The sequence below is a fragment of the Paramacrobiotus metropolitanus genome, unplaced genomic scaffold (assembly GCF_019649055.1).
Source record: "Paramacrobiotus metropolitanus isolate TYO unplaced genomic scaffold, Prichtersi_v1.0 Parri_scaffold0000001, whole genome shotgun sequence".
NCBI classification, from domain to species: Eukaryota; Metazoa; Tardigrada; class Eutardigrada; order Parachela; family Macrobiotidae; genus Paramacrobiotus; species Paramacrobiotus metropolitanus.
In genome coordinates, this window is record NW_026570221.1 from 260,699 (window position 1) to 277,273 (window position 16,575).

Here is a 16,575-nt window from a genome sequence, read left to right on the forward strand (position 1 = left end):
TTTAAAAAATTATTAAACCACCTCGTTTCTAGGTTGTTACAGTTTAAAAGCACTGGGAACTACGCAGTATTAAAATCTGAGTCAACGAAGTCATGGTTTTTCTGTAGTCGGTTAGTTTGCCAGGGCGCTTCTTAATTGTGTTATGACCTTTTGTGATCACTTGCAGCATGCAGACACGTGATGCAAAGATGTGGTTTTCGCGCAACTTAAACATTTCGCGTTCGGAACAGCTTTTGCTCAGAAGTACGAGGCTTTCACTGCCTTTCACCTGCTTTACTTTGCTCGTACTTGGTTTCACCTGGTTTCTTCAAATAGTCGTTGAAGTAGACCGGCCCAGAGGCCCGAGGCTCTCTTAGTTAACGGAAACACGAAATGAATCACCATGTTCTCGATACCTAGCTGCTGCACATTTTTTTTAGGATAAACGACACGCCATGGATTCGCGACTAGTGTTCCCGGCATTTCGACGCCTTCTGGTTGGCATGGATTCAATCAGCTGCCGGAATACCATTGCTGTGCGGATAGAGAAGAATGTCTGCTGGCTCGGATACATCCAAGGGATCGACGATGATCACGTGTTGGTTGGCTTTGACTCCACCACAACGCCGGTTCGCCGCGTCCATGCTGCACAAGTGTCGCCGCTACAGTTCTTGCCTACCATGCATCGCGACCAGTACCGCAACATGCCAGTATTCGCGGCTCTCCGCGACGAATGTGGCGGACCGTTTAGTTTCCGGCCTGCTACTCTGCTACGCCATGTTATCGACTGCAACAGTCATATACTTTATCTCCATACAACCTCCGGAAACGAAGGCAGCGATTATTACCGTCGCTGATCCGTGCCAAATCATCAGCCGGCTGCCGTTCAATGAACCGTTTCTGCTGACAAAAACCAGTGGCTGTCTGTACACGCAGCATGACATCATGTTTCCCAGGGCGCAGTCGGTTTTCGATCCAACAACGGACCCGTTGCAGTTCGTTGATTGTTTTCGTCAACTGCACGGCTCGCAGGCATCCTTGGAACGAAATTCCAGCGCGAGCTTTGACGACAGGCTGGCGAGCTGTCGCTTCCACGTGCGCATCGGGTTAGAAAAGTGTACGTTTATTGTCGTCGGCTGCCAAAAGGACACCACAATCCTGGACAGGACAGCGGACACGCTGCGGATGATACTGGAGAAATATTCCACGAGCCGAGTCAGCGTGCCTGTGGTTCAATCGAACGAGTCTGCTGAATTTCTCGAAGGTTTGTCTGCTAAATAAATTGTCTGCTAAATACGGTACATTCTATAGACGATTGGTTCTGGTGTTTCTTTAATCGAATGACGGCTGTTTTAGTTCCTGTGTTTTGCGGCAAAATAATGACGAACGGCTCAAGGCGGATACTGGCGTAAATGATAAGGTCGCTTGTTTATGTCACCTACCAGCCACTCTTTTGACGGGCATCCTGGAAGATCTGGACCTGCACACACAAGCCCAAGCTATGCGGTAAAATGTGACGCTGCTGTTTGAATATTAAATGAGATAATCCTTTCCAAGTTGACAAATTCCAGGTATAGATATACTAGCAACATGTACGTTGGCCTGCATTGGCTGACCGTAGCGACCAGAAATATTTGGATGACATAATTTTAATAATTTGTTTGTGAACTTTCTTTTGTTAGCAGACGTAGATAGATCCGAGAAAGAGATAAGCTAACTGTTTAAGGGAAATGGCCCGGTACATGGTGCCAAAAACGGGATACATACACTAAAACTTCCGCTTTCGCGCACTCCGAATCACTTTTTTGTAATACTTTATGCCATTCAAAAGCTAAATGATTTGTACACAATGTTTTGAACGTTTGCGCGCGCACCATCCGACTGCGGAGATATGGCGTACTAAAATGGATGAAAAGTTTAAATGCATTGTTGTGTACCAAAAGTCTGGTTATTACCCGATCTTTGTAAAACTTTGCTGTAAAAGGCACAAGGCCATGAAGTCAAAAGTGAACTAATTTCAAGTTCATAGCACTTTCCCATAATTTTAAAATGAATTTTCAACTTTTTGAAATTCATTTTAAAATTGGAAAAAAATGCTATGGAGCCCCTCCCTTAAGGAATAGATGCCCTTGGACTATTATACAATGCACGGAAAAATAACATTTCTGAGCACCGGCATGTACCAGGACCTAGCATTTATCAGTGAAGTAAAGCAAGCACATCCAAATCTCGAAGCAACCAGACTGCAATTCGGTACTTTTATCTGCAGTGTCTGTGCATTATTGGCGACTGATACTGGGCGATCCGAGTTCTACACGTTACGTCAGTGTCCTGACGGAGTATGTCACCCGCAACCCAATCGACGACCATAACTCTCAACGTATAGCCATGGTGTTGAGCAAGACCATCACTCCTACGACGAGATGCGTCACCATCCAAGCACGGGCCCATGACTGGGAATCAGAGCGGCATAACTGGCACGTCGCACAGTTAGTGCTGGACGTACTGCAGGTGTCGCACATCCGCCTGCCTTTCCTGGTGATCAAATTCTTTTGTCGGAAAGGCCCAAGACTAGAACAGCTGCAATATTTTCAGCCCCGCTGTGAACGACTAATTGTCGATGAACTGCAAATGGGCGGAGCGATGTTTTATGCGATGCAGTACGAAGTAATGTACCCCCCACGCGGCATCATTCCTTTACCCGATCGCGTACGGGACTACATTAATCAGTACCCTCCGGGTTCTCAGTACAGCTGTAGTTCCGCAGGGCCGTCGGTCTTGAATGGGACGTTGGTCGGCATGTCCCGTTTAATCCGTGACTGGGAAGACGGCTGGCAGCAGATCAGTCGGCGTTTCTTATGGGCCATGGACCGAGGCTTTCCCCCGGCCACCGCCGAGGTGCATGCCACGGTGGATGCAGTGCATGATGGCTGGTGCCTTACCCTCGCTTATCCTGAGGAATAGCACGTCATCTGTCGATTTTTCGCTAAGTAAGTTGAACCCGGCTATTAACAGATAAACCGCCTATCACGGCGACCCAGCAACCCATTGGTAATAGGGTCGGATGGATTATGAATATTGTTATTATTACATCAGGAGCAGACAACCCGCTAAACGGGACTCTTACGTCTGGTCGATTAAAAGCTAAACAAATGAGAATTCCTAAGACAGATCATCAGTTTGGAGAGCGAATTTGGAGAATCCCACACCATCAACACTGAGTATCTGCCTGTTAACTTTTTGTATGCGTTCAAAGATACTCTTTAGTCGCATGGCCAGCGTACCTTCTCCGATCTTCACCTTCGCACTGGCTGCATTCTCGTCGGGTTCCGCAGGTTGTACTGCGCTCCGAACTCCGTGAAATCGATCAATTCGACCATTTGCCTCGGCGGACGGTATGCTTCGTGGTTGTAGATCTTATACAGCCAGACCGCTTCAGACTGCTTCCATCAGTCGTATACCGGCAGGATGCGTAGTTTCTGATACAGCTCGGGTGTAACCGGTTTTTCGTTTTGCAGGTACAGCGGATTTCAGCCGGATGGCACGCCGCTCGCCTGGGATACCGTCGACTTGCGGAGAGTGGATCTCCGTCAACTCAGCAAACTAGCATTGTGGGGAATCTATGAGGTTTTCTAAGTCCGAAGGATGCCAATGTGAATGAAGAAGACGGCGCCCAGCATGGAACGGAAATGGATGGGCCTGCGGGTGATACTGTCAATCTGTCGGGAGAGCGAGCGACGTATCGGAAGGGCAAAGATGCTAGGCTGCGTGTCGTCGGCTTTTGAGGGCCAAAGCTTTTAAGGAGGGAGGTGTGCTAGCCGCTGATGGTGCCGGATGTGCGCGTGTGTGGTGGCGCATGCCAGCCGGACGCCGCAACGAAATGACGCCGGTCGCGTGGATCACTGGTTCCCGCCAATCCTAGCTTTCCTTATTTACAGTTGCTTATGCATGGTTATGTTTACATGTTCCTTGATGAGAACCGATGAGAACTGTTACAATGGTGCACATAAGGAATGTGGCTATGGTGATCAGTACACCTATGATGATCAGTAATGTACAAGTCATGTTTGTTTGGTCTGACGGAAGCATACGTAATTCCTGTCGGTCATATTTAAACACTGGATAATGCTCTATGCATTTACACCTTGAGATCTTCTTTTCTTTTGTCGATTGGCCGGCTTTTTTTTGGTTACCACTCCGTTTACGACCTTTTACTGTACAACCGTTCACTCGGTTCATAACGTTTCGCACAACATTTCACTTTGTCCACTATCTGTTCTTTAGTGCACAATCTTTTCCGGCGCTGCGCTTATATCGGTTAGCCGCGTTTACTGCAAGGGCGACAGACAACACATACCGGTAGCTCAGTTACTTCTTAGCTTGTTTGCCTAACGGGCTCTTTGCGCTGAACAGTACCGGTTCCTCGGTCACCCAATCACCTAACGGGTCCCGTACACTGGACAGTACCGGTAGCTTGGTCACTTGGTCGGTCGGCACTCGTGCAGGAATTGTCCGCGGTGACAACGTTACATATGTAGTCGTTCTTGTCGTAATAACGGTCTGCTAATTAATTTCATTCTAATAAAAATTTGTAATTTAAATAGTAGAAATGATTTTCACTTTTCTTAGCTATATTTGTGTTTTTCTACGTGGCAACATTGCCTGGTTTTAAATCTCCCGATGATAATTATTATTACAATAATTTAGGTGCATTTGGTGAAGGTAGGTAGGTTGCGTTCGCTTTGGAGATCAATGCGGGAGAGGTTTTGAAAGAAATGAATACTACAGAGTATCTGGCGGGTTTTCGAGTACGGGCTTTCAGAATATACAGTAGTATTGGTTTTGGTCAGTTTTTTCTGGTTTGCCGGCTCTGGTGTATCCCATTCGGGGCAGTATAGATCTGAATCTGGATATTGACTTTATGCCAATTTCTATTGCTGCTGCCGTTAGTCGGACATAGGGGCCATTTTCCTTAACGGCGAGCACCTATATGGGGAGAATAAAGCCTAAGTCTTATGTTGTCAAGAACTACAACACTAACCACGGGAAGGGTGTAGAATATAAACGGATAGGATAAAACCAGAACGGATAAACCAGGTACGTATATTGCAGATTAACAACCGTGCATTAACCGCCGAATTAAACTAAACGCGAAAAAACTGCCGGATATAAACGGAAACAACTAAGGTAGTTTAAGAACAGAGCGTCACGGGCCGATTTATAATGAGAACTAAGAAGGTTCACAGTCTCTTGACGCGAAACGACAATGTCTCATTAGATACGATTAACATCAGATACGATTACCTTGTAGTCAGTGGATTGTAGCCTTTACCTTCTGCAAAAGAATAAACTGCTTCTGGATCCAGCTCTGAGAATTGTGCATGTATTTGAAATATGTAAAGGCGCTTTGAATCAATGCAGAAATCGATGTAAACATTAAACGCTGTTATACACACCATTTATACGGTTTGGGTCTCCGTTACTTGCATGACAAGAAACGGTTTCCTATCCCTAATCCACCGTTTCCTTACGCACCGACCATGATGGCACAAACAACGGCGATTATCGTTGTCAACCAAGCGGCGAGCAAAGATTTGTGCCGAAAGCAAAGAAACCCTAAAATGGGGCTCCAGAACTGCAATAATGAGCAGGCAACAAGTTAACAACAGCTAAGCGCAACGTGCAGACTAAGAAAATGAGTACCGAGGTTAATTACGTAACCGCCGGCCGATGGTGCCCTTCAGTTCAGCTAGTCGAGTCGACTTCCGCTTCCGGTGAGTTAATGTAGAGTCATTCATTCGTCTCGTATAAATGTACGCGTTTTGGTGATAGTTCCTAAAGGATTTGAGGTAGTGATGTCTGGTTGTAGCCGTCAAAATCATTATTATAAATCAAAATAAAAATGGCGTTTTTTTATTGCACGCGTTAGTGTAAGTTTTGACTTTTAACAAATCGGTTTGTGGCGTTCCTCAACCGTTGTGTAACTTGTGTTGGATAAGAGCAGCTTAGACTTACGGCCGTTCCGAATCTCAGTTGGACGGGGAGAATCACGGATGTACCAGTGTTTCACGGATGCACCAGTCTTTTTCAAGTGCTGCGCTACATAATCAAGTTACTCGCAGGACTCACCCCGAGGAAAGATGCTGATTCCATGCTAAACATGAATTTTTCGCGATCTATCCCGGGCGAATGGAGAACTATACTGCACACTTCACCCCCTTCGCTCTGGAAAACGACATAATTATACTGTAGTACCATTTCCTCGTGCGATACGGACCGTCGTACAGCAGCTTACACTGCGTATATAAAAATACTTCGTATATTATGGGTTCATCAAATTGGACTTTCCCATTTGGGTTTGGACTTGTTGTGCTTTCTTATGGTTCCCGAAACCTAGCTTTATACTCTACCTGAGGAAGCATATGATATGTGGCTGCTTTATCAAGCTGATGTCATTGTCTACAGCGAATTTTCCTGAGTCGCAACGGTCGTCAGGACTCCAAACATCCCAGAAAATCGTTAGTAGCAACGTTCACAGGATGCCTGTTAGTTTCTGACTGTTCGAATTTAACTATCAAGTAGTGTTTCCAGAGTTATTTGTATGCCGCTGTACCCGACGCAGGTGGTGTATTGTTAATTACATAGTCGGGAATCGTTTTGTTGTTGAAGTTGTAGTTGTTTTTACTCCGAATCAGCTGGGATTTTTTATCATAAATTGGCTAGGTAACTGATGAGAAACAGGTGCAACTCATCAACTCCATTCGTAGCTGACTTTATGCGTCTATAATTTCTCGACAAGTTTGTACACGAAGATGCGGATGATACCATAACTGTTCCTCCAGGGCATCCATACAGTGTGGTATGTAACGAGTTGGTACACATGTAGCTTGCAGACTCGCATGGCACCGGATGCTTTTCCACTGCCGCTTCGTTGTGTTTGGAAAGCAAAGTTGCAAATGTTCCTATATACACATATTACAGTATCGATCTCGGTTAGTTGGGACACTTTAGTTCCTAATAATGCCACTTCGAGGAACGTGTGCCTTCATTTATGGATAAATCGCGTGTGCGCGTTTATCGATCGAAGCCTGCTGGCGTTTGGGCACGCTGTCAACCGCCAACTGCCGACAGCGCTGCTGCATACTCTGTAAAATAACCGTTCTTTAATTGTTATCACCTTCCTTCTCATCCTCTGTTCACGAAGGACAAATAATCGTTCGGTAATAATGAAACGACAAACATCGGTTTTATCCAGTTGAATAACTGCATGGCGTTGGCCGTGGGATGCACTTGAAGCGGCCAAAACTCCACCACCAGTCAAGCTGGAGGCGCTATGCAGCGCGGTAAATTTCAAGGATCTTGAATTGCTCTAAAGCGTCCGCTGACAATTGTCCGCGCTAGCTTCAGAACAGCTTAAGATCCCTGAATCCGGTTCAGGGATCGTAAGATTATATTATTTACATCATTTGGATATTGGATATTACCTGATGTTGTTTAAGCAGGATTCAGTGTGAATCCTGTTTGATCGACATCAGGTAAGAACTTCATCCCGTAATTCAGTTGATCCCGAGCAGCGAGCCCAACGGTCACAACGTTAACAAGAAGAAAAAGTCCGCGGAGCCCTAACAACGGCGCTTATCTTAGTTTGCTTTTTGTCGGTTTATCTCTTATGCTTAGTAAATCCCACGGCGGGTCCTTAATCATGGAATACCACGTGTGCTTATTTATGAACAAAATTTTACTACACAAAATAGTTCATGGTAATAGCTACAGTTCGTAAGTTCTGGATCATATGCTATTTTTACTTAACGCGGTTTTTTGTTTTGGGCGCGGATTTTCCAGAAACGCACGACGTAATCAACAAATTTTTCGCACTGTTGACTGCTGCTGCTATTTTCCAGGCGTCTAGCGACCGTCGGAGACAACGCAGACACACCCAATTCGAAAAGCATGATCGACGATGCTGCTGACGAAATAAGTCGGCAACAAGTCTTGTTTGCGACTGGTTTTGTGAGCAGGGTCGTCGTCTACGACTATACCACCCAAATGTGTGGCGGCCGCCTTTATCGTGCTGGCCACTGTCATGCCAGTAGGTACACAAAGTGAATTGAAAGACCATACCGGAAAAAGTGTGAACGGATTGAAAGATTGTGGTAAATGGTTGTGCACGGAGTGGTCGTTTTTCTTGTGTTCTTTGCATTTGCCTACCCTACTGTCACTCAAAAGGTTAGGCAAATGCAGAGAACACAAGAATTTAACGCGCGTAACTTTCCCTAAGCGTGTGTGCTTTATGGCAGCAGCTCCTGAACAGTCGTCGCGCAAGCGAGCACATCCGAATCTCTTTAGATACATGTGCTAAGGAAACAAAATCTGATAACCTGAATTGCTACAAAACAGCATATCTTCTCATTTCTACCGTGCGTTCAACGACAAGAAGCCTTATTATACCAAAACCATTTTTCCACTTGAGCTATTTAGCGGATTTGCTAAGCATCATGGAGATCCAGTTGCCAACAATAATTTTCAAAGACTACCGATTCGGGAAGCCTATTCGCATATGCTGCACATTGGGGATCTAATAGCAGACAGCTTTTCGCAGGGCATGGTGCGACGATATGGTTATGGTTGGACCAAAAGAGCAGCCGACGCATCGTGCTCCACAACTGGAAACTAAGCCAGATTTTTGGCAAAACTCTGTATATAATCTTTTTCCAGTCGCAGTTGAGCGGCTTGACGGTGTGGCACAGCCCCTGAGGTGCAACGGATGCAGACCCTCACGCCCATATGCTCGCCATCCAGTTCCTGGGTCACAGGGCTCGCAATCGATCAGCTCCAAATCACCCTCCCGCAGCTCGTTGTGGATTGCCGTCAGGATGCGGAGAGCCTGGTCAGCCAGTTCACGTGGGCTCTGGACAGCCATTTCCCCCCGATTGCCGGCGAAGTTTATCCAAAGGTCAAGCGTGTGCATGCTCGCTGGCTGCAGACCCTCGATTATCCGCGGGGGTACTATTCCGACTAAGGATGACGTCCGCAGGGTGCTGGAGTCGCCACGGGGTCTCCTGTCTTATCTCATCCGGTAAGTTGGGTCCGGGGCGTCAGTTCCGAGTTACCCGTCATAACCGGCTAAATTCACCAAAGTCGGATAAGCATGGTGAAACACTTACTTCCAACTCGTATCCGTCCGTTAGGGATAGAGAGGCACTGTTGCGGTTGCTAATGCCGAGGCATCCTCTCTGAATAAGGGAATTGGAAAGAGGTCGGTTGACCAAGGTCGGCCTACCCGTAAGTCGACCGGCGGCGGGGAAATCCGGGTTCCGTTGTTAGCGGACCTGTAGTCGGTCACAAAGTTATCCGACTCGAGGTCGGTCATTCCATCCGACGATGGTCGACTAAGGTTGACTTGTATTATTTCGCCCATGTGGGGCTAAACAAGTTCCTTCTAGTCGAATCCGTCCATTGCGAGGCAGTTATCCATCTCTTTCTACGATGTTGACTTAGTTGGCTGACCATATGTTGGTCAGTCAACATATCCGACTAGCGGTCGGTTATCCATGTTGCTGTTTCAGTGGTCGGTTATCCACTTCCGAAGGTCGGCTAAAGTGTTTCTCACCGTCGGAAAGTTGAAATCTTCCGTTTGAGGATCGATGTCCGACCTCCAGTTTCTTCGCCGACTTGATGTCGTGCATTTCCGACCTCCGTTCGGTCACGTGATCCGGCCGACCAGTAGTCGGCCATACGTTCATCTTCATAGTCGGCCAAGGCGACTTATACCGTTACGCCCATATGGGGCTGGTCGGCAGTCGTCAGGTCGACTTGATCCTGGGTGGACTGTGCATCCGGCTACAGTTGACCGGGTCTCTTGTGTCTGAATATCTCTCGGTCAGTTCAGACTGGCAGAAAAATATTCGGCAACGCAACTCCGCTCCTTCTGTGGCTACGTTCCTGATATGAACTCTGGGTCGGATCCGAACTCCTGTTGGTCGGTCAGTCCGCTTCTCCGAGTGAAATGCCTTTGGGCGGCGAAGCCCCGCACCGTTAAAGTCCAAGTTGAACAATCGCGTGTTGCCATAGCGTCTGCTGGCCGAGTGACTAGGATTCCGTCCTACATCATGCTTTCCTGTGGTGGCAAAGGGCCTTTGTGGTCCCCTTTCACCGAGCTCTTTGGTTTAAGTTCTACCGTCATGCACATGCAGAATTCCTGAGGTAGTAACAGATCCGTCTTCTCATCTTCGTTGTCGCGAACCAGGGACACCTAGCCGCCTCTGTTGGGGGTAGACGTCCCAGGTCCACGGGAGAAAGTATGCCGATGACGCAGAACAACTGCTATCCATTCAGTTACCATCAAATTTACGAAAAACAAAACTTCAACTCTAGCTCTTACGCAGTAAGAAAAAGTACAATCTCAACAAAAAATTAAGAAATTAAGAACACATTCACAACACATTCACCACACATCAACAACACACAACCGCTGCTCTACGGAAACAGCGGCATATACAAGGCATACGTACATATACAGACAGACGCCGAACCGTGAATAATTAACCAAATAGTGGCTGTGATTAGATGACGTGCAGGTGTGCTTCCTGCATGATCCATTCGTCCAGACGATCGTCGATGCGGAACCAGCACTCGTACCGACCGGCATCCCGCCACGTCACCCTGTCGATCTTCAAGGTGGAATGGCACTGCCGCTGTTCACTGATGCCCACCTCCACGCGCCCGTCATAGCCCCACCACGAGGCAATCTGGTCGGCCACGGCCGGGATGCCGGCGGCCATGAGCAGGTAGCGGCCGCGGCGCCACAGGAAGCGGTCGGTCAGGCGTCCGGGCAGGAAGTTGAAGCTGACGGCGCACTCCAGGGCCGCGGGGTCGCCGTAGCGGATCGTCAGGTTCTGCATGGGTGGCTGGAAGACCTGTGAATATAACCGTACTCGTAGTGATTAGTACGTACGTCGTTAATCTGTTTACTCGTACTTGCTGTTATTCCTTTCACTTTCTGGAATTTTCTCGATTGTTTAGATGATATAGTCGTGCTCTTTCTAACCGGATGCGCCGTGTCTATATAAGTCCGTGTGCGGCAGTACTTTGGATCAGTTTTCTCATTTTGAGTTTGACAGTATTCGCAGTTGTTAATCAAATTTATCGTCGGAGATGCAGTTTCTCGTTCGCGTAGATGCGTAGACTTAAGCTGAGTTTCTACTCGTTTGCACCCCTCTTGCGAGAAAAAACACCACTTCGGACTCGTAAACAGTTCTATAATGTACGTTACTGCTATCGGTGCTCAAAACATTGAACTTTACCGATTAAAACTCAAAATGTGCGCGCAATGACCGGCTGTTGCGTTATCACCGGCAAAAGTTTAAAAACTCTGTCGCGTCAAATAATTCACCTATCTATCCGACTCCGACCAAATTTACCATTATGGTAAATCTATATCTAAAGAACATTCTGAACCATTATGGTGATGATATCTTAAAAAACAAAGATGTAATGAATTTTTGAAAATTCTAAACTCTTATAACTTAGTCATTTTAGATCTGACCAGCTTCATTTTGGTTCAGAATGTGTATGGGAATTTACTCCATGTGATGGAACGAATCGTTCCATCACATGGAGTAAATTCCCACTTAGAGTCGGATAAAACATCGAATTATTTGCCCCACATTTGTTGTTTTGGGAAAATGAAGTTTTTGTGAACGGTATAGACAAGGCTGGACAGCTGGCCTATTCTTGGTGCGATTGCTGCGCTTCCTGTTGTGTCCCGGCCTCATCGCGCCACGTATTGTTTCAGCTGAGCAGGAATGACTCTCTGACACTCAAGCGCTAAGTGGTGAATGGAGATGGAGATGAGAACAGGGCAATAAATTTCATTGTTCTTCCTGATCATTTATGATAGAGCGCGTATCTTCTCATTCTTCCGGTTCTTATACAAACATTTGCTGCCGCTGATGATTTCGTGGCTTGTGGTCAAGCAAACTTGTCATCCCCCCAGAACAGAGATATCTCCTCTTCTGCGTAGTATTAGAACCTTCTAAAAGATTTCTGCTCTATGATAGTTTTTAAAATAGGTAACTGTGCGCAAGTTTTTCATAAAAGCTTGATTCACATCAGTAGATAGAGGAATGAATTCTCTATCGATTCCTGTATAATTTAAAATGGTGTAATTTGAGTGGAAATTCACCTTAAGCTACGCCACACTGAGATTATCAGCTCATACTCTGTCATTGAGTAGGTCGGTAGGATTATTACGGTAAACATTCCCCTCGTACTGATCTCTGCGTCACCTGGTCGCGGAAGAGGCTGGCGCTGATCCAGTAGCGCTGCGTCACCACCAGCTGGCGGCCGTCGGAGTGCAGGCACTCGTACAAGCCGGTGTGGGCGTACGTGAAGTCCTCCAGTGCCAGGATGAACGCACCGCTGGCCGCATCGTACCCGAGCGCCCGCATCTTCTTCCACACCACGCTGTCGTCCGGACCGGTACGGTTACAGCAGTAATTCGTGGCCGGGACCTCGGGTCGGCTGGTTGGTGCATCGGAGAAGTTCACCTGCTGTCCGTTGTAGGAGAACGCCGGCGGAATCGTCAGGTGGGACACCTGTTAGTATAGATACTGTACATTGTCGGCATCAGAGTGAACAGGAAGGCAATGACTCGCGCTATTCCCTTGCACCAAATTTCATCTCGATAGGACGTCGCGTTCGCACGGTATTTTGGTTTAAAATTTGTTTTTCATAGTTCTACAGCGTTTTTTTCGAATTTTTGAATATCCTCCCAGCAACGGATAGTTGACATCAATATCTATCATAAGGCAAGGTATCTTCCTAATCAGTTGAATAGTGAATATTTTTACCGGGGTCGAAGCTGAAAACTAATTTCCTCAGTATTGTGTTAATGACCGTACAAAACTTCATAAAAAAATTATCGGATGGTAGCACAACATCTTGGTGGCATGCGGCACTAGCTAAATTGACCGTGCACTGGCCACCGAGTGCACACTAAAAATTAGCGCAAGGGGACCATATGTTGGGTACCCCTCGTCTTAATCAACAACCGCTCTTAGATAAGCATAAGAAAACACAGGAAGAAACCGTGAATGTCCCATAAAACCCGGGCAACAACATTGAGCATAAACTAATACATTGTAAATTTTGATTGGAACACATTTAGAGGTCGCGCCTCACTGCATACCGCGGCACCGCCATTAACCGTAGTCGGCTGCAGGCGGATGGTGGCTAAACTCAAGTCGATGCTGTAGGGGGGCCATCTCACTGCGGATCGCAACTAGCCCGGAAATTGTTTCACACTTCATAGTACATACCGTACCTGCGTGTTGTTGGTGTTGTTGCAGGGAATGAGCAGTCGGCCGCCTTCCGGCGCGCGGATGACCTGGGTGTTGGGCGGCCATGCCGCTAGGGGAAAGTCGCGGGTAGGGAGGCCACGCCCGTGCCCCTGCAGATGCATGGTGCCGGACGCGTTGCGTTCCTTAGCCTGGTCCAGAATCCGGTTGACTACGACACAAACGCCATCAGGTTGCAGGGGAACACAGAATGCAGAGCGCAGTGGGTGGCCGCTGCTGTGTTCTGCCCGGCTGCAGCTCTATGGATGCTGCGCTGACATGGTGTACGCTCTCTACTGTCTGTACATGGGACAAATGAAGGTAACGTGTGTAAAATAATTCTGATAAGTACAACGGTGAAATCATTTCGGATGATGGCAAGATTCAGGAACTGGAAATAAAGTGTAGTTCTTGAAAAAACGCGATTAAATGCCTGCGCTGTCTGTACTATCAGTGCTGCGACTAATAGATATACAGTATATGCCTACTCTTTAAAAATATTTATCGAGACTTTCATGCAAAAACAAATCGCGCTGCAAGTAAAATAGTTCGCGATCATTATTGCAAAATTCCGGCAGGTTTAAAAAATTCCACAGTCTCCAGCACTAGCAGCGTGATTTTGCTCCGCTTCTTTCACGGGCTCGGTAATAACGGAAAATGGAGCGCACCCGCGCTATTTCAGGGAAAGCACTAGCGGGGAAGTCCCTGCTGCGGGCGTGAGCGCGGCGGGAAAACTGACACTCGGAGCGGGCCTGCCGCTTCTAAAAAAATTGGGAAAAAAGTTTTTAATGGCATAACACTATTTTTACGACTTCAGGAAAATGGTCGTGAATTTTTACGATTTTCATGAAATTTTTGCAGAACTTTACCCATTAGCTGCGCGCGAAAATGCAGCTTAATTTTACTCTAAAATCTAAATGCAGCAGTTTTGAAAATCGGGTAAAAATGTTCCATATTATGAACAGCAAGCACCGCTTCTGATTCGATTTTGTAATTTTTTTCACCAATGATTCTCTAACAGAAAAAAACTTTAAATTTTAATATTTTTATTTGGCAATAGCCGCCACACATAGAAAAGGGCCTGCGCGCTGAACGCTAATTAAAATGCCTCATTTAAACGTTGAAAAACTTTAAATCAATTTAAATCAACCAATTTAAACTGAAAACTATTTAAAAACTAACTAAATTGTACTTTGAAAATTGTTTTATTGAAAATTTAAAAAAATGCATTTTTAAAAATTAAAAACATCAATTCTGCGGGCGGGAAGCGGGACGCCCGCCGATTTCTAATTAACGGTAATTATCAGCACGTAGACAAAAACGATTCCCTTCACAACTGTATTCCTTTTCATAAGACGTTAACATCAGGGAAAAGGAAGAGAACCAAGGCAATTTTAATACTCTTTATTCCCTTACCATTGGCCCTTGCCCCTTATCATTTTCGACACATCCTCATACACCTTGGAAACAGCGATAGTGTGAGCTGTGGGATGATGCCCGCTGCCCACATTAGACATACCGTAAAACCCGATATTAACGCCCTGGACATTTATTTTTTCCAGAGCTTCGGGAGGGGCCTTAAAAACCGCAGTGGGCGTTTAATACGCGGGGTGTCGTCGAATATTTAAAATGTTATATAACGTGCTCATGATAGTTAAGCTTGAACAGGATTATGTGTGGGCATTAAAGGAATAATTTGGAAGCAAAGACATCTGCTAGAAACTAGATGGTTTAACGGAATTGGCCTTAGACCATTTAGATGTACCATTCCGACTGTAACGACAACACTCTAAAAAAGCGCGGCGCCGCAATTTATCAGGCGCCCCGCGGCGATAATATTGGGGGGGTGGGGGGCGGGGGGTGTTAATATCGGGTTTTACGGTATATACAAATTAACAGGCACACGAACCGGCCAGGACCGGGAAGACTGCCCAGTGCGTCTGATCCCCGGCCTAAACGCTACACTGACTTACTGGTATCCACGCTGACGCCCTGCTGGGAACACTGGAGGCTGCCAGGGAACCAGCTGGCCAAGCCGACAGCCACGGCAACAACGATGAGAGGATGACCCATTATCCCACGATTGGACAGCAATTGCAATAAAAATTAAAAACAAGGAGGTTACAACACAGGTGCCACAGGTTCACGGCTAGAACAGAACAATCACACTTCACTCGATATCGTTGGATAGGAATTCCCCAAAGAAACACGCTGGAAGTAATTAGGAATTAATAATCGGATAATCATTATGGGATTCTGCAGTATGCAGCGTGAAATTGAAGGCGACTATATTAATTTTACTGTTAGTTGCAGACTGATGTGGCCGCGTGCAGCTGCGCTCGCGTTAATGCACGGCTGTACATCGCTCGCTTAAAGCGGTACAGCCGGCTAAAAGATGTACTCCGCTTGCTCTCCCTGTGCAGCGGCCGGCGTTACGTACGTGTACAAGGCGCACAGCTGCCGGCGCCGTGTTCCGCGGCAGACAGGCGGCTGAGGCGACGGCGGCCGCGTTAGTCGCATGCCATCTCTTTGTCGTTCATTCAGCGCAGCGCGCGTCAGCCGTCTCGCGCAGTGCTGCCGTCTGTGGCACGTGTGTAGCCTGTACTGACTACTGTACTGATGCCGCAGAACAGATCCGACGAATGCCTTATTGCCGGCCGACAGAAAGACTGCAGGGACGGCTCATGTAGGGCTGCTTCCCACTTCCCACCGCATCACCGATTATGGCCGATGCGTTTTTTACAGTCAGATTTCTAAGCTCATACTCCATACTGCCACTGTAGTACTATTACGTCCACCCACAACGACACAATTTAATGTACTCCTCTCAATATTCAAGGTAATTTTTTAAAAGGGAAAAGTTAATACGAGTACTTTGTAATTTAACTGCACTGTTTATACTTTAGACCGCTTATAATTGTTTGTAATTGTTTTATAATTTATAATCATTTGTAATTTGTTTATAACTAACTGTTTATAATTTATATGAACAGATATTTGGCATGCATCAGCCAAATTAATGTACAGCTGGTAACTAGAAAAATTATAAAATAAAATTTGTTTCATATAGACTGATAGTTTTGTTACAGTATTGGTTTTATTTACTCCTGCTGTTTCCGTTATAATATTATCGTACGACCAGCCAGAGTCGGCCTGCCGCTGACGCGTGTGGACATTGTTGTCCGTCTGGTGCATGTACACTTAGCGGGTGTGTGTTGCGGTACACGCATTCCCCCCGCACTGTATCCACCGATGATTA

The 16,575-nt window shown here is 46.5% G+C and overlaps 1 protein-coding gene across 1 annotated transcript; it reads right to left on the minus strand.

The window, feature by feature from the left end:
* Positions 1-10,485: 10,485 nt before the first annotated feature.
* On the minus strand, positions 10,486-15,657 carry LOC129581041 (uncharacterized). The gene is made up of 4 exons (XM_055471889.1): positions 15,290-15,657; positions 13,304-13,488; positions 12,267-12,575; positions 10,486-10,895 (listed from the first exon to the last, which is right to left on the minus strand). The coding sequence occupies exons 1-4, from the start codon at positions 15,387-15,389 to the stop codon at positions 10,542-10,544; spliced, it is 948 nt and encodes a 315-aa protein (XP_055327864.1). The 5' UTR covers positions 15,390-15,657; the 3' UTR covers positions 10,486-10,541.
* Between the last annotated feature and the right edge of the window lie 918 nt (positions 15,658-16,575).